We start from the raw sequence: 18,858 nt of genomic DNA on the forward strand, positions 1-18,858 counted from the left end.
GGCTCAAACACATTGAGGAAAGAAATTCCACAAATTAACTTTTAAGAAAGCACACCTGTTAATTGGAATGCATTCCAGGTAACTACCACATGAAGCTGCTTGAGAGAATGCCAAGTGTGCAAAGCTGTCATCAAGGCAAAGGGTGGCTATTTGAATAATCTCAAATATATTTTGATTTGTTTAACCTCTTACATCTAGACGTTCCGCTAGCGGAACACCTGCTCCAATATCCAATGATAGGCGTGGCGCGAATTACAAATTCCTCAAAAATACAAAAACTTCAATTTTTCAAACATATGACTATTTCACAGCATTTTAAAGACAAGACTCTCCTTTATCTAACCACACTGTCCGATTTCAAAAAGGCTTTACAGCGAGAGCAAAACATTAGATTATGTCAGCAGAGTACCCAGCCAGAAATAATCAGACACCCATTTTTCAAGCTAGCATATAATGTCACAAAAACCCAGAAGACAGCTAAATGCAGCACTAACCTTTGATGATCTTCATCAGATGACACACCTAGGACATTATGTTATACAATACATGCATGTTTTGTTCAATCAAGTTCATATTTATATCAAAAAACAGATTCACGATAAACGTTCACAAAAAGCATAACAATTATTTTAAGAATTATAGATACAGAACTCCTCTATGCACTCGATATGTCCGATTTTAAAATAGCTTTTTGGTGAAAGCACATTTTGCAATATTCTAAGTACATAGCCCAGCCATCACGGGCTAGCTATTTAGACACCCGGCAAGTTTAGCCTTCACCAAAATCAGATTTACTATTACAAAAGTTTGATTACCTTTTGTTGTCTTCGTCAGAATGCACTCCCAGGACTGCTACTTCAATAACAAATGTTGGTTTGGTCCAAAATAATCCATCGTTATATCCGAATAGCGGCGTTTTGTTCGTGCGTTCCAGAAACTATCCGAAATGGTAAATCAGGGTCGTGCGCATGGCGCATTTCGTGACAAAAAAATTCTAAATATTCCATTACCGTACTTCGAAGCATGTCAACCGCTGTTTAAAATCAATTTTTATGCAATTTATCTCATAAAAAAGCGATAATATTCCGACCGGGAATCTCCTTTTCGGCAAACAGAGGAAAAAAACACAAAGACGGGGGCGGCCAGTGCACGCCCCTAAGCCCACAGTCCCTTGATCGGCCACTTGAGAAAGGCGATAATGTGTTTCAGCCTGGGGCTGGAATGACGACATTCAGGTTTTTCCCGGGCTCTGAGAGCCTATTGGAGCCGTGGGAAGTGTCACATTACCGCAGAGATCCTTTGTAATTGAATGAGATGTCAAAGAAAGACAATAAATGGTCAGACAGGCCACTTCCTGTAAAGGAATCTCTCAGGTTTTGACCTGCCATTTGAGTTCTGTTATACTCACAGACACCATTCAAACAGTTTTAGAAACTTTGGAGTGTTTTCTATCCAAAGCCAATAATTATATGCATATTCTAGTTACTGGGCAGGAGTAGTAACCAGATTAAATCGGGTACGTTTTTTATCCAGCCGTGAAAATACTGCCCCCTAGCCATAACAGGTTAACACTTTTTTGGTTACTACATGATTCCATGTGTGTTATTTCATAGTTTTGATGTCTTCACTACTACTACTATTATTACTATTATTATTATTATTATTATTATAATACAATGTAGAATATAGTAAAAAATTAAGAAAAACCCTTGAATGAGTAGGTGTTCTAAAACATTTGACCGGTAGTGTGTCATGTTTACATGCTTTGCGTTGTGTAGAAAATATCCAGTATAAAGAAAATGTTTTTGTGAAGATAAGATTTGTGATTTTAGGTCTCTAACGAGATCATAGTAAATTCTGATACCTTGCCTTGTAACTAGCTACAGCCCCAGGGAACCCAGAGAGCGTGTCAGCAAGACGGAAACTCCCCCTTTCTTCCAGAGGGTATAAAGCATTTGAGTTAGGAATTAACATATCAGACTAGAAGGGCCACAAGCTGTAGCTGAGGTCTACGATTGGTCACGACCCCAAAACGCAACACGGGGTTGAAGACAAAGGAACCTCTTAACAATCAACGCTATGGTTGAGTAGCTGTTCTAAGTACTGTATCTAAGAAGGTGAATTTAAGCAGGACCAACCGGTTATTCTCTTCAAATCATCGTTTGTCAACGCGGCTTTCATCACCACTCTAAGATCATCGACACGGCTTATTAGCCGTCCTCTAGGAGACCACTCATCCAGAATGAATGCAAGTAAACAGACAACTAAGAAGGACAGTGTGAACGAAGGAGAAGGCCATCCAAAGAACAAGGCCTCCGTCGAACCTTTCTCACCAAGCGGAACACGGCCCACGAAGGCCTGGGTCCAACAGAGATACCCGACGAAGCCCTTCAACATGTAAATACATATATTACTTCTTACCCATAAAAGAGGCAGTTCGGGGAACGGTATTAGGGCTAAACTAAGCGTAGTTTACAAATGTATCCAAGTGTTGTTTCTCTTTCTCTCTTTCAATTGCCATCTTGTGTAACCAGTGTCATATTGTATTAGTCTCTAGGGACTTGTCATCGTATTAAGTTTCTAATCAATAACCAATACCGTGTGTGTGTGTGTGTATATATATATATCTTATGTTTTCACTTAGCTTGTTAGTAAATAAATAATCAAATCAGTGTGTGTGGTACGGAATGATCAGTGAGACCTGGGTTTGTGCAGATTTACGGAGTCTATGACATTCAGAATGAGACTCATATGAGGAAATTATTAATTCATGACTGGTATATCTATATATTCTTTAGTTAATTTGGGAAATGGTAACTTATTAAACAAACTTTTCCTGTGGTGTCCCAAATTTCTAATGAGTTAATTGTTACATGATTAATTTAATTGAGTAATAATTAAACGTAGTAGGTAATCATTCGATGAATACCAGTCATCACATTAATGAGTCACGACACAACCCTACCTGGCTCAAACACATTAAGAAAAGAAATTCCACAAGTTAACTTTACTAGGGACAACTGTTAATTGAAACGGATTCCATGTGACTAATCAATACCGGTATATCGTAAAATCCGGTATACCGCCCAGCCCTACGGAAGATTATAGATCAGTTTCTTCCCTGGTTCCGATTCTGTTCCTCGAACATGCACTTTCTTTTCCGGTTCTGTACCCTGAACTGGTTCCAACACCTGATTAGTAACATCAGCATGATGCAACTTTGATAACTCTCTTAAGTCAAGTGTTGTTGTTGTGTAATGCACCCATAGGATTTCAAAACTCGTGCTCAACTGAAACATTGCTAATCCTCGACCTTGGGCCATGTGTAATGTGGTCAGGTCAAGTAACAGTTTTGTGTGACTAGCCAGCAGCTACTTTATTTACTCTCTCACCACACAGCTGGAGTAGCCGATCCCTGCCAGCTTAGGAGAGATGTGCTTCCACACCCCGATGCTGCCCTGCCGGATGGACTGGCCAGCCGCCAGCTCCAGGAAGAACAGGGGAATACCCACTAGGATCATAAGCAGCACGTACAGGAGAAGAAAGGCCCCTGTTGGAGGAAGAAAAATATATACAAGTGGTCATGATGGCTAAAAACAAAACTGGCCTTGTGTCAAGAGTTTATTAATATGACAGTGAGAATAATCATTTAACCATAGTCAAATTTAAAAATGCATTGAAAACGCATATTGGGTTATTGTTTTTGCAAGGAAAATACATTCACAGCAAAGATCACAGGAAAATGGAGCTCAAGTATTTCGGCATCATCAGACCTGGGCCAGTATTCATAACGCGTCTCAGAGTAAGAGGGCTGATCTTATATCATGTCATATTTTTCATTATGATCTAAAAGGCAAATCTGATAAAGAGCTCACTATTCTTACTCTGAGACGTTTTGTGAATACCGTCCCAGGTGAAAACCCCTTGATATGACACCATCCTCACCTCCTCCATTTTGGTGGCAGAGGTATGGGAACCTCCACACATTGCCCAGGCCAACGCTGAACCCCACCTGAGCCAGGAAATACTCCACTTTACTGTCCCAGCCATCCCGAGCCGGGGGCTCCACTACACCCTCCTGACTACCCTCACCAGCCAAGCTACACAGCTGAGAATCTCGTGTCACTACTGTGTCATCTTCATGGGGCAGGGGAGGTTTCTCCATCTAAAAGATGAAGGAAACATTCAAGTTTAGTGTGGCTGGTAACCATATGCATCTAGCCTGCCTACTACATGCATGGGTGAATCAAAAGACGGCACACCAAGCCTCACATCCTCCCCCCCCCCCCATTGTAATGAATTCACCAAGTTCATAAAGTGTTTCTGTTCTGTTTCACATTGCCAGCATTTAGCTACTGCTAAACAGCACCTCATTTTAGGGGCTATGTTAGGTAACCAGCTCCCGTTGTACCACAGCACAGTACACCCAACAAGAGAATGAGGAAAGACACTCCCAGCACGTGGAAACACGACGAGTACGTTTACATGCACACTAATAATTCAATATTAAACTGATTATGGCAGTAGGCAGATCACTAGAGTAGGAGGTTATCTTAAATCAACTTAAGGTCAAAATCTAAGTAAACACACGCCAACATTTCGAATCACTAGGACATGTAATGGCCTTAATCGGGGTTCCAACAGTGTCATTGATCTAAGCATGCGCTAGCTTCCCTTTTAAGCGCAAGTAAAGTGAGTTTGGAACAACGACATGTAAGCGTCAGAAGTCGTTCACATAGAAACTTTATATGTCCGAAATCAGAACACAATTTGCTTCCCAAAAATAATATGTTCGCTGTGTTAGAACGTTTATTTTGGTTTGCATTTAGATGTGTCCATGTAAACAGGATTAGGGAAATCGTTCTTGCAAAGCATGTAAACGTTTTCATAATATGATATTAATCCGACTAAACAACAAACCGTTTCCACTGGTAACGTTACATTTTAAATACTGTTTATATTTGTTGTAATCACCAGCCCTTTACAAGAAGCAGTAGCAACTTCTGATAGTCACGAATACAGTACAGGTGGATGTATCCTGCACTAGTGATTGGTGAAGTCTCGGTTGTATGGGCTAACCTCATCACGCCACTCAACTCAATACACATTAGTCTAAAATGCCATTTGGCTTCTTGCTGATAAAGACTCACCTGACCTACTGGATGTTAAATAAAGTGTTTCCAGTGAATCTACCTAGGGTAAGGACCGTCAGCGACGTAAAAAGAACAACTCCAATCCTAGTTAGCTAGCTCTAAACATGTGGCATCCACCAAATCTAGTAACGTTACCATCAATGCCGCCGCTACAAACCTCCCCAGTGTTGAGTTCGAAATGGGATCAAGCTAACAAAAATAGATATAGTTGCTATAATTTATTAAACGATTCTAATCCAATTTCAGAGACCTCGCAGAAGAAAACACGCACGTTTTGGGGTATGTATTTCCGCACGCCCGTCCATTGTTCCACACCCTTTGGAGAAAGTCCTTGTAAACATAAAGTGAGATTTATGGCGGTTTGTTTGAAACCAATCCCTCCACCAAAATCATTTTTTTCTCTTTACAATTCCTTGTGACGTAATGGCCAACTATGTATAATTTCCTTAGAAATAGAATATTCACACACAAAAACCAAAAAATATTCAGTTATTTGCTGCCACTTAAGCGATGGCGAGGGAGTGCCGCAGGTGATTAAACACACGCTACATGACCAAAAGTATGTGGACACCTGCTCATCGAACATCTCATTCCAAAATCATGGGCATTAATATGGCGATGGTCCCTCCCTTTGCTGCTATATAGCAGCCTCCACTCTTTTGGGAAGGCTTTCCCCTATATTGTAATGAAACTAGCAGGGCGCAGGCCTCGAACCCTCGACCTTCTAGCCCGAAGTCCAGCGCGCTATCGACTGTGCCCCAAAAGCATGCTCAAGCGGCAGAGTCGATATCCGCGCTTATAAACCCAGGCTCGTTAAAATGTGATGGAATATTGCTGTGGGGACTTGCTTCCATTCAGCCACAAGAGCATTAGTCAGGTTGGGCTGTTAGGCCTGGCTCACAGTCGGCGTTCCAATTCATCCCAAATGTGTTCGATGGGCTCTGAGCAGGTCAGTCAAGTTCTATCACACCGATCTCAACAAACCATTTCTGTATAGACCTCGTTTATGCACGTGGTCCATTATCATGCTGAAACTGGAAAGGGCCTTTCCGAAACTGTTACCACAAAGTTGGAAGCACAGAATTGTCTTGAATGTCATTGTATGCTGTAGCGTTAAGATTTCTCTAAACTGGAACCTAGGGGCCTAGCCCGAAGAGTTTGGGAAACCCTGCTCTATTTAAGTATAAAGAGGGATTCCTGCAGATGCAGGAATGCCCCAAATTGCAGGCTAAATATAAATATTAGGTTGGAAAAGAATGGAAAAAATCTTAGATTAAAAATTTACCTATTTATACATCAAGCCATGGTGGTCTTTTGTTTTGTCTGTTTTTCAAGAACGATGTAAACAGTATGGTATAATATACCCCAATAATGTTGGAGCTACTCTATATTGGTGCTACCAAGACAACTCGGAACTCGGAAAAATAATTCGGTCTGAAAGTCGGCGCTCTAGAAAGATGCCCGAGTTTCCGGTCGGAGCTCGTTTTTTTTCCGAGTTCCCAGTTGTCTTGAACGCACTGAAGTCGGACATTTCCAAGTTCCCAGTTGTTTTGAAAGATGCATTATCACACTTGCACTGTTATCCATTGTCATTAGACTTATATTCCATAGTTTAGAGTTCATACCAGGCCTACTTGTTAGTTGAAAAGGTAAATTATGAGTTTAGGTGGATATAACAACTTTGCCAAACTCGTCTAATTTTGGAATGCAACAGCTGTTGAGGTATACAATTCACGTAGCCTCGTCCAAGACCACGCAGGCAAAAAAACAACAAAGGCACAAGTACGAAATCGTTTTTTTTTTTTTTTTTTTTTTAAGACATCAGCTTGAAGAGTAGTGAACATGCTTCCCATTTCTGAAGTTATTTCAAAAGAAGGTAAAAACATAGCTAGACATCAAAAACGATATAGCCTATTTTATGCCATCTAAACTGTCTCTCTTTCCCACGGTTTATAATGTAACATAATATCATGCTGTAAATGATTTATTATAAATACCTTGGCGTAACTGAGTAGTTTAAGTTTTTTCTCAGAAGTTTTTCAAATGTCCTCAAGTTTGACGCAAACGCCACGTTGGGGCAATGTGAACTGTCAATCAATTCCAATTGGCTACGCCTATCTATTCATTATTGGTAGAGAACAAGATGGAGCTCCACCCATATTTCTAACAGTCCAATCAGAAAATGCTGCGAATTTAACAATGGACCACAACTTGGCCAAGGTCATTGACAGACATGGGCTCTAGTCTACTTTATTATATTTAACAAGGGAAAGGGGGATACCTAGTCAGTTGTCCAACTGAATGTATTCAACTGAAATGGGTCTTCTGCATTTAACCCAACCCCTCTGAATCAGAGGTGTTGCTGCTAATTGACATCCACGTCTTCAGCCCCCTTGCTCAGGGGTAGAACAGATTTTTACTTTGTCACCTCAGGGAATCGATCCAGCAACCTTCCGGTTACTGGTCCAACGCTCGAACCACTAGTATACATGCCATCCTAGGCAAGTACGGTAAGAATACATTCTTATTTACAATGACGGCCTACCCCAATGACGCTGGGCCAATTGTGCACTGCCCTATGGGACTCCCAATCACGGCCGGTTGTGATACAGCCTGGAATCGAACCAGGGTCTGTAGTGATGCATTGAGTTGCAGTGCCTTAGACCGCTGCGTCACTCGAGAGCCTACAGCAGGGAAGCTTTTGACAAAATTGTTAGTGATGCATCTGAATTATCATAGCTATCATGTTGAATCCCATAGATATTTTTAGGTCTACACTAGGCTAATCATCAGAGAGTGAGCCACAAGCAAAAAAAGGTAAACAACGGAGAAAATGCATCTTATGTCAAATTCACCTGAAAATAGTATTTGATTTCTTTAAAGGACTCCAGGGGAATATTTAATTACAATAATTGAACAGACCCTCAATATTCTTCTACCTGACAATCCAGGTTTACTTCTCACATCAAAAAGTAACTCCCTCACATTGTTGATTATCCAAAAAGGCCCATCGTGCGTGTGCGTAAATGTTATTATCCCTAGGTTGAGTGGGCTGGGCTGGGTTAGGTGACACCCCACTGGAAAGCCTTCCCTTACTGGGAAATACCAAGAGTAACAGAGAGGAAAGAGGATTAAGAAAGCTGCTGCCACACTGAATGAGACACATTTGTCATCTTTGGTATATTTCAGGCTTTTCTCCTGATTTGGTTTGTTTACCTTTTGTTTGGGAACCAGTGGATTTCAGGTCAAGGATTGGAGGCAAGTGATTAGAACACACAGCATGGTTCACAGATTTAATGCAACAACCATTATGCTGTAAAACTAATTCATGAATTACTTATTTGGAAGTATTGTCGTGCACTCTCACATTAAGATTTTCCCCATGTCACGACTTCCGCCGAAGTCAGTCCCTCTCCTTGTTCGGGCGGCATTCGGCAGTCGACTTGTTTCAGTATGATATGTTGGATGAAGGAATAAAGACAGACACCAATGTCAAGTTCAATAGCCTTGTTCATGTTTTTTTTATAAACAGAGGACAAGTTAACACAGTCTCTTGCTTACAGAGTAAGCCTGTCCGGTGGCTTGCACAGCCGACCCACCCGTGAGTAAGTATTGGCTCTAACAGGGGTAGGATTAGGGCCACGAGCTGGAGAGCTTGGTGGGGTAGAAGCCTCACCTTCAGTTGGCTCATGTCTCAATTCTGCGCCCCTTACCCTTAGGCCTGGACTGTGATCCAGCTCATCTAGGTGAGTGTATGGTGTGTTCTGGTTTGTCTGCTCTGCTACGCGCAGATCCACCCGATTGCGACGATAGAGGGAGCCACCAACATCCACCAGGTAAGAATGTGGTGCAACTCTCTGTAGGCACGTGCCCAGCCTCCAAAGTCCTGTGTGGTCTCCCGGTAGTGGTTTCATCCTTATCGTTTCACCCACCTCCAGCTCTGGTAGGTCTCGAGCAGTCCGGTCGTAGAAGTCCTTAGCGAGCTGCTTTCTGTGACTCAGTTTGTCCGTGACGCCAACCATGACGCAGGGCTCAAGTAGCTTGTTAGCTACAAGGATGGTAGTCTTCAGACGTCTGGACAGAAGGCGTTGTGCTGGGCTGCTGTACATGTTTTCGGTGGGTGTGTTCCTCCACTGTAAGATCGCTTTCCATGGGTCGTTGCTGTCGCGCACGGCCCTGCTTAACAGTTTTTTTGCAATCTTGACAGCTGACTCTGCCTTGCCATTTGGTTTTGTGTGTCTTGGAGAGGAGGTCACATGGTCAAACTCCCATTCTGAGGCGAAACGCTTGAACTTTGCAGTGAATTGTGGGCCATTGTCCGTGATTACCTTGTCAGGCTGACCTTGCCTTGCAAACTGCGCCTTGCAGCGCTTTATGACCGTCTCTGCAGACAAGTCAGGGAGCAGTTCAATTTCCGAAAAGTCAGAGTAGTTATCAACAATGAGAAGATAGTCCTTTGTCTGTGGCTGAATAAGTCCATGCTGACGATTTGCCAGGCCCTTGTGAGCAGTTTGTGTGACATCATGGTTTCCTTTTGCTGTTCATGAGCGTACTTGTTGCATGTGGTACAGTTGCTGACAAAGTCTTTAATTTCTGCTTGCATGTTTGGCCAGTATAATGTTTCACGAGCCTGGCGGTAGCATGCGTCACCTCCAACATGACTGGAGTGTATGCGGGTAAGCATCTCTGGACGTAGTGATTTGGGAATAATGACCTTCTGACCTCTGAACAAGATGCCATTTTGCACGCTGATCTCATCTCGAAAGGTCCAGTATTCTCTCACTGTGAAAGGTGTCTCCTCTTTCAGGTATGGCCAACCTGCGAGAGCCATGGCCTTCGGTTACTGTAGGTATTCGTCCTTGTCAGTGTGTTGCCTGATCTGGGCTAGGCGGTGATCTGTGACATTTAAGTAGTCTGCCTGATTGATCTGTTGAACATCTTGTTGTTCCTGCTGTAGCGAACAGATGGCCTGCTGCTGATAGGCAGTGCCTCTGCCTGTACATTGTGCTGTTGCCCTGTTCAGTGTGTCGCTGATGTACATCTCTGGTCCTGGCTTGTAAATTACCTTCAGGCTGTAGTTTTGCAGAGTCAGGAGCATGCTTTGAAGCCTCTTGGTGCGTTGAGGAGAGGTTTACTGAATATGGCAATGAGTGGTTTGTGGTCAGTTTCAGCGGTGACCAGCTCTCGACCATATAAGTAGTGATGGAATCGCTGGCAGGAGAAGACGGTGCTGAGGCACTCTCTCAATTTGTGCATAGTTTTGCTCGGTGGGGGTGAGCGCTCTCGAGGCAAACGCAACGGGCTGGCATTCCTGCATAAGGCAGCATCCAAGTCCCCTTTGGCTGGAGTCGCTCTGGATTGTGACAGGCTTCGTGACGTCGTAGTAGCGCAACACTGGCATGGATGAAGCCAGAGATTTCATCTCCTGCACTGCGGCCTCGTGCTTGGGTAGCCAGTGCAGTGGTGTGTCTTTGTCCAGCAACTGGCGCAGAGGCTCACAGACTGCTGGTAGGTGTGGCATAAACTTTGCAAGATAGTTTGCAAAACCGATGAGACGCTGTACTCCTTTTGCATCAGATGGGTTTGGCATGTCGAGGATCGCTCGGACCTTGTCTGGGTCCGGTTTCAGGCCTTTTGCCGAGGGAATGTGGCCATGGAAGTGGACGTCTTTCACCTTGAACTGCAGCTTCTTCAGGCCAAGACGAAGCTTAACTGATCGACAGCGCTCCATCAGTGCCAGGAGCTTCACATCGTGGTCGCGTTCTGCTTCTTCGTCTGTGTCACCACAACCTACGATCAGGACATCATCGGTGATGGGTTCAATGCCCTTGAGCCCAGCCAGTAACTCGTGCTGCTTGCATTGGTATACCTCAGGCGCCACTGAGCCATTGTTTCCGACCCCAGGGGGTCCAGAAGGTAGTCACGAAGCTGCTTTCTTCGTCCAGCTTGCATTGAAGGAATGCATCTCGGGCATCCACCAAGGTGAAAATCCTGGCCTTGGGAAGCTTGTAGAGGACATCCTCTAGTGTCGGCATGATGTAGTGGGATCGTTTCAGTGCTTGGTTCAGATGCTTTGGGTCGATGCGGACCCTAGGCTTCTCTGTTTTTTTCCCTATGACCATATTGCTGATCCAGTCAGTTGGTTCAGTCACAGATGTCATGTGGCCATCGGCCTCATACTTGTCCAGCTGGGCCTTCACAGCCACTTTCATTGCAATGGGCACATTGCGAGGAGCACACTGGACTGGAGTGATGCTCTCATCCACTTCAAAGTGTACCTCCCCAGGCACTGATTCAACAGGCATGTTGAATACATCGTCATATCTGCTGAGTAGTTGTTCTTTTGACAGGGGTCCATGCTGGACATGATCCACAATGTGCAGGTCATTTGGTACAGTGAACTGCATCAGTCCCAGGTGTTCGCATGTAGAGCCTGAGAGGAGAGGATGTTGACTGGTTTTCACAATCTCAAACTCCAGCTTGTGTTTGCGTCCCCGAATAACACATTCGGTCTCAAAGGTGCTCATAGAGCTCATTAGCTCTCCTGAGTACAGCTTTAGTCTAGTATCGCTGGGCAATAGATGTGTGTCAGGTGCCAGATTGATTTTGTCTTTGTAGTTAATTACGTTGCATGTAGCACCGGAATCCAGTTGACATTGTTGTTGCTTGTTGTGTAATCGTAGTGTCATAAACCATTTCTTCCCTCTTCAAATGTATTTATATAGCCCTTCGTACATCAGCTGATATCTCAAAGTGCTGTACAGAAACCCAGCCTAAACCCCAAACAGCAAGCAATGCATGTGAAAGAAGCACGGTGGCTAGGAAAAACTCCCTAGGAAAAACTCCCTAGAAAGGCCAAAAACCTAGGAAGAAACCTAGAGAGGAACCAGGCTATGAGGGGTGGCCAGTCCTCTTCTGGCTGTGCAGGGTGGATATTATAACAGAACATGGTCAAGATGTTAAAATGTTCATAAATGACCAGCATGGTCAAATAATAATAATCATAGTAGTTGTCGAGGGTGCAACAAGCACGTCCGGTGAACAGGTCAGGGTTCCATAGCCGCAGGCAGAACAGTTGAAACTGGAGCAGCAGCACGGCCAGGTGGACTGGGGACAGCAAGGAGTCATCATGCCAGGTAGTCCTGAGGCATGGTCCTAGGGCTCAGGTCCTCCGAGAGAAAGACAGAAAGAAAGAATTAGAGAGAGCATATTTAAATTCACACAGGACACCGGATAAGACAAGAGAAATACTCCAGATGTAACAGACTGACCCTAGCCCCCCGACACAAACTACTGCAGCATAAATATTGGAGGCTGAGACAGGAGGGATCAGAAGACACTGTGGCCTCATCCGATGATACCCCCGGACAGGGCCAAACAAGCAGGATATAACCCCACCCACTTTGCCAAAGCACAGCCCCCACACCACTAGAGGGATGTCTCCAACCACCCTCTTGAGTGTACAGCCCCAATGGATTCATGCATGTAAATGTCACTTTCACTGTTCAGCTCTGAACATTGAGTGACATCATCAACACAGTGAATCTTGCCCTCACTCACCCTTCTTTTGCTTTTGAGACACACTTTTGCAAAGTGATTATTAGTTCCACAAGCTCTGCATGGTTTTCCATAGGCAGGGCAGTGCTCTTTGCCACGTGTGTGTGTATTCCCACAGTATTTACATGCTATGGGGCTCTCTGTGTTCACCATTCGTGGTGAATTACTCTGCCTCGATTGGTTCTGTCTGAATGTCTGCCTAGCAACAGCGTGAACAGTATCAACGTCGGAGCGTGAGGTTTCGATTTCCATTGCTCTCATTCTCATGTCAGTGACTTCAGCAGTGCGGCACATTTCGATGGCAGTTACTAATGTTAAGCCTCTCTCTCTCAGTAGACGTCGGCGCGTATCCTCATTTGCCATTCCCAGTACTATTTTGTCACGAATCAATTAATCTTTCAATCCCCCGTATTCACAAGTGGTGGATTTTTCTCTCAAACGGGTTACAAAGTTGTGTACTGACTCAACCTCTTCCTGTTTGCAGCTTCTGAAAACGAACTGCTCGTAAATGACGTTTCTGGCAGGTTTGAAGTAATTCTCCAATGCATCCAATATAGCCTTTGCATCACACTGTTGTCGCGCTGTGAGGGTGAGATTGTGACGGTAGATATGCCTGCATTCGCTGCCCATTAAACTCCTCAGAGTTGCTGCTTGTACCTCGTTGGGTTTCTCATGTAGACCGGTCGCCAGCGCAGAGTCCTCGAATTCATCCTCAGTTGTCCCAATTAGTATTCCAGTCCCCTGTGAGAACCATGGGATTTGGTGGCGGAATGTTCGCTGCCATAGCGATGGAATAGGAGATTTCTTTGCCTTCAGTCATCGAGGTAGGTAGTGATGCTAGCTAGACAGCTAACAACGAGTTGATCAGTGTTGTGACTAGGAGTAGGAAACGGCGTGTGTTCGCATATGGAACGTAACCACCTATACTGTACTTAGCTACAAAAATAACAAACGTGTGGTTTTCGAGCCACTTCTGATACCATGTTTCAGTATGATATGTTGGATAAAGGAATAAAGACAGACACCAATGTCAAGTTCAATAGCCTTGTTCATGCATTTTACAAATCCCTACACGCGGAGTCCGGGGAACAGTCCGGCTAGTCGATTACCTATCAAATAGACTCCGTAACAGACGTCACCGGTCTTCTCGCCATAGCCGATCCACCTTTCATTTTCCATTTGTTTTGTCTTTGTTTTCTACACACCTGGTTTCATTCCCCAATTACATGTTCATATATCTAACCCTCTGTTTCCCCCATGTTTTTGTGCGTGATTGTTTCTATGTTCATTCGGTACATTCGGTACGTTATGGCTGGTTTTTGACGGGTGCTGTTTTAAACCGTGCGTAATTTATTACCGTTTATTGTTGGTCAAGTGTATTGTTACCGTGTGCCTTTTATTTTATGTAAAGTACGTTGCTCACTCATTCTGCTCTCCTGCGCCTGACTTCATGCACCAGCTACACCCACCTTCTGACAAAATCACTCACCACAACCATATGGAGTCAGCAGGAGCAGACACCCCACTTTAGGGGTCGAGGAGTGCGTCTAGCAGCATGCGGCCATGCTACAACATCTCGGCACCGCCATGGATCGCGCCCTGCAGACTATGGATCGCTGGGAGAGAAGAGGAGTTCCTCCAGCACCACCAAGGGCACCACTACTCACCCCTCCTTCACCCGGGCCCAGTGGGATTCGGCTCGCTCTTCCGAGGGAGTATGATGGGATGGCTGCGGGATGTCAGGGGTTCCTACACCAGCTGGAGGTCTACCTGGTAACCATCCACCAGGCTCCTTCGGGCCGTGAGACCGTGTCCGCCCTCGTCTCCTGCCTCTCAGGGAAAGCCATGGAGTGGGCCAACGCCGTATGGGGGGGAAGAAGAAGCAGTGTTGGACCAATTCGAGGATTTCACCCGCCGCTTCTGGGCAGTTTTCGACCACCCGCCTGAGGGTAGAGCGACGGGTGAACGTCTCGTCCACCTTAGGCAGGGGACGAGGAGCGCACAGGAGTTCGCTTTGGACTTTCGGACCCTGGCCGCCGGCGCGGGATGGCACGACAGGGCCTTGATCGATCACTACCGTTGTAGTTTGCGCGAAGACGTCCTTCGGGAGTTGGCCTGCAGGGAAACCATTCTCACCTTTGACCAGCTGGTGGACCTATCCATCCAGTTGGATAACCTGCTGGCTACCCGCAGACGTCCAGATCGGCGTCTGTCAATTCCATCCCCCAGCACCACCGCTCCGATGCCCATGGAGCTGGGAGGTGCTGCACTTAGGGCGACTGGAGGAGGGGCCCTTCCATGCACCATCTGTGGCCGCAGAGGACACACTGCCGGTCGGTGCTGGGGATGTTTCTCTGGGAGTCGAGGCAGCAGGCAGGGCACTCTCGTGTCACCCCAGGTGAGTCGGCACCAGGCTCACCCAGAGCCCTCTGTTGCACACATGTTTTTGTATATTAATTTTCCTGAGTTTCCCCTGCATTCCCAGCATAAGGCGCTTGTAGATTCAGGCGCAGCTGGGAACTTTATTGACAGATAATTTTCCCATAGTTTAGGGATCCCTATTGTTCCAGTGGATATGCCCTTCCCAGTTCACGCCCTAGATAGTCAACCATTAGGGTCAGGGATAATTAGGCAGGCCACCGCTCCACTAGGCATGGTGACGCAGGAGGGTCACAAGGAGAGAATCAGTCTCTTCCTTATCGATTCTCCTGCATTTCCCGTGGTGCTGGGCCTACCCTGGTTGGCCTGTCATGACCCCACTATTTCGTGGCAACAGAGGGCTCTCACGGGGTGGTCACGAAAGTGCTCGGGAGGTGTTTAGGGGTTTCCGTTGGTGCGACTATGGTGGAAAGTCCAGAACAGGTCTCCACCGTGCACATCCCCTCTGAATATGCCGATTTGGCTCTCGCCTTCTGTAAAAAGTTGGCAACTCAATTACCACCCCATCGACGGGGGGATTGTGCGATAAATCTCCTGGTAGATGCATCACTTCCCAGGAGTCATGTGTATCCCCTGTCACAGGAGGAGACGGCGGCTATGGAAACATATTTCTCCGAATCCCTGGGGCAGGAGTACATTCGGCCCTCCACTTCACCTGCCTCCTCGAGTTTATTTTTTGTGAAGAAGGATGGAGGTCTGCGCCCGTGTATTGACTATCGAGGTATCAACCAGATCACTGTTAGGTACAGTTACCCGCTACCTCTCATAGCCAGTGCGATTGAGTCAATGCACGGGGCGCGCTTCTTCACCAAATTGGATCTCAGGAGCGCTTACAACCTGGTGCGTATCCGGGAGGGGGATGAGTGGAAGACGGCTTTCAGTACCACCTCAGGGCACTATGAGTACCTCGTTATACCGTACGGGTTGATGAATGCTCCATCAGTCTTCCAGGCCTTAGACAAGATTTTCAGGGACCTGCATGGGCAGGGTGTAGTGGTGTATATTGATGACATCCTGATATACCCCGCTACATGCACCGAGCATGTGTCCCTGGTGCGCAGGGTGCTTGGTCGACTGTTGGAGCATGACCTGTACGTCAAGGCTGAGAAATGTCTGTTCTTCCAACAGTCCGTCTCTTTCCTAGGGTACTGCATTTCCACTTCAGGGGTGGAGATGAGAGTGACCGCATTTCAGCCGTGTGTAATTGGCCGACTCCCACCACAGTAAAGGAAGTGCAGCGGTTTCTAGGGTTTGCCAACTACTACCGGAGGTTTATCCGGGGCTTTGGTCAGGTAGCGGCTCCCATTACCTCATTGCTGAAGGGGGGAGACATTGGCTTGAGGAGGCTAAACACCCTTTTCTCATCTGGACTGACCACCGCAATCTGGAGTACATCCGGGCGGCGAGGAAACATGGCCCACCAGGCAAGGTGGGCCATGTTTTTTACTCGTTTTGTTTTCACCCTATCCTACAGACCAGGTTCCCAGAACGTGAAGGCAGACGCACTGTCCCGGATGTATGACACAGAGGAGCGGCCCATGGATCATACTCCCGGCCTCTTGCCTAGTGGCACCAGTAGTGTGGACAGGATGGATGCGGACATTGAGCGGGCGTTACGTACAGAGCCCACTCCCCTCCAATGTCCAGCTGGGCGTCTGTACGTTCCGTGTGCTGTCCGCGACCGTTTGATCTATTGGGCCCACACATCACCCTCCTCTGGTCATCCGGGCATCGGTCGGACAGTGCGCTGTCTTAGTGGGAAGTATTGGTGGTCCACTTTGGCTAAGGACGTGAGGGTTTATGTTTCCTCCTGCTCGGTGTGCGCCCCATGCAAGGCTCCCAGGCACCTGCCCAGAGGGAAGCTACAACCCTTACCCGTTCCACAATGGCCGTGGTCGCACCTGTCAGTGGATTTCCTAACGGATCTTCCTCCCTCACAGGGTAACACCACGATCCTGGTCGTTGTGGATCGGTTTTCTAAGTCCTGCCGTCTCCTCCCTTTTCCCGGTCTCCCTACGGCCCTACAGACTGCAGAGGCCCTGTTTACACACGTCTTCCGGCACTATGGGGTGCCTGAGGACATAGTATCTGATCGAGGTCCCCAGTTCACGTCAAGGGTCTGGAGGGCGTTCATGGAACGTCTGGGGGTCTCGGTCAGCCTTACCTCGGGTTTTCACCCCGAGACTAACGGGCAGGTGGAGAGAGTGAACCAGGATGTGGGTAGGTTTCTGCTGTCGTATTGCCAGGACGGGCCGGGGGAGTGGGCGACGTACGTTCCCTGGGCAGAGATGGCCCAGAACTTGCTCCGCCACTCCTCCACTAACCTCTCCCCCTTCCAGTGTGTACTGGGGTACCAGCTGGTTCTGGTGCCTTGGCATCAGAGCCAGATCGAGGCTCCTGCGGTGGACGACTGGTTTAGGCACGCTGAGGAGACATGGGATGCCGCTCATGTGCACCTTCAGCGGGCCGTGAGGCGCCAGAAAACCAGTGCAGATCGCCACCGCAGTGAGGCCCCGGTGTTCGCACCGGGTCTGGCTCTCAACCCGAAACCTGCCCCTCCGCCTGCCCTGCCGGAAGCTGGGCCCGCGGTTTGTGGGGCCATTCAAAGTCCTGAGGAGACTGAACAAGGTTTGTTACATGTTGCAGCTTCCCCCTGATTACCGTATTAACCCCTCGTTCCATGTGTCTCTCCTCAGGTCGGTGGTGGCTGGTCCACTCCAGGAGTCTGAGGTGCGGGAGGTTCCTCCGCCCCCTCTGGACATCGAGGGGGCCCTGGCGTATGCAGTTCGATCCATCCTGGATTCGTGGCGTTGGCCGAGGGGCCTTCAATACCTCGTGGAGTGGGAGGGGTATGGTCCGGAGGAGAGATGCTGGGTGCCGGTGGAGGACGTGTTAGACCCGTCGATGCTGCGGGAGTTCCACCGTCTCCATCCGGATCGTCCCCGAGGCCGGAGTCGGCGCGCTGCTGGAGCCGCGCATCAATGGGGGGGGGGGTACTGTCACGACTTCCACCGAAGTCGGTCCCTCTCCTTGTTCGGGCGGCGTTCGGCGGTCAAGTGTATTGTTACCTTGTGCCTTTTATTTTGAGTAAAGTACATTGCTCAAACATTCTGCTCTCCTGCGCCTGACTTCATGCACCAGCTACACCCACCTTCTGACACCCCAACATTGATGAGTTGGAAATAAAATACTCTGGTAGCTACATAAAGCTTGTGTGAAATTTCACTCAAGTGGTATGATTGATTTCAGGAATGTTCTTGACAGTCAGTGGCAGACTTACCATTAGGCAACCCAGGCAATTGCTTGAGGCTCACATCATCAGGGGCCTCATGAAGTTGACATATTTTCATTTAATACATAATTTTACATTTACATTTTAGTAATTTAGCAGAAGCTCTTATCCAGAGTGACTTACAGTAGTGAATTCATACATTTCATGCATTTTTTCTACCGGCCCCCCGTGGGAATCGAACCCACAACCCTGGCGTTGCACACACCATGCTGGCGTTGCAAACACCATGCTCTACCAACTGAGCCACAGGGAATAATGACATAATGTCTTCTATCTTGGCTTCCTCCTCCAATCAAGGCCCTTCTCTGATGTGTGCTATTTAGTGGTTGTGACTGTCTCGGGTTGTGACAAACAGAGCGGTTTCGGTTTTCTTCCTCTGAATTTTGCTCTAGCTTTTGAACTGTTTGGTCTATCAGC

General features: G+C 46.9%; 1 protein-coding gene and 1 long non-coding RNA gene across 5 annotated transcripts in view; one reads left to right on the forward strand and one right to left on the reverse strand.

Annotated features, from left to right (window-relative positions):
• Positions 1-7,236, reverse strand: part of LOC106578275 (sodium-dependent neutral amino acid transporter B(0)AT2) — a 39,591-nt gene extending 32,355 nt beyond the window's left edge. For 2 of the 4 annotated variants that reach the window (XM_082965560.1, XM_014156943.3), the window contains exons 1-3: positions 5,151-5,432; positions 3,946-4,165; positions 3,393-3,550 (exon numbers count right to left, since the gene is read on the reverse strand). In XM_082965560.1, the coding sequence (XP_082821686.1) occupies positions 3,393-3,550; positions 3,946-4,165 (378 nt within the window). In that variant the 5' untranslated portion in view covers positions 5,151-5,432. Of the gene's footprint in view, positions 1-3,392; positions 3,551-3,945; positions 4,166-5,150; positions 5,524-7,150 lie in introns of those variants that run through there. The other 2 variants (XM_014156946.3, XM_014156945.3) reach the window with 2 other exon arrangements.
• Positions 1,989-18,257, forward strand: LOC145862287 (uncharacterized). The gene is made up of 3 exons (XR_014381586.1): positions 1,989-2,397; positions 3,400-7,029; positions 17,846-18,257. It is a non-coding gene; the product is annotated as an uncharacterized LOC145862287 (long non-coding RNA).
• The last annotated feature ends 601 nt before the right edge of the window (positions 18,258-18,858 follow it).

The sequence above is a fragment of the Salmo salar genome, chromosome 19 (genome assembly GCF_965601325.2).
Source record: "Salmo salar chromosome 19, fSalSal1, whole genome shotgun sequence".
NCBI lineage: Eukaryota > Metazoa > Chordata > Actinopteri > Salmoniformes > Salmonidae > Salmo > Salmo salar.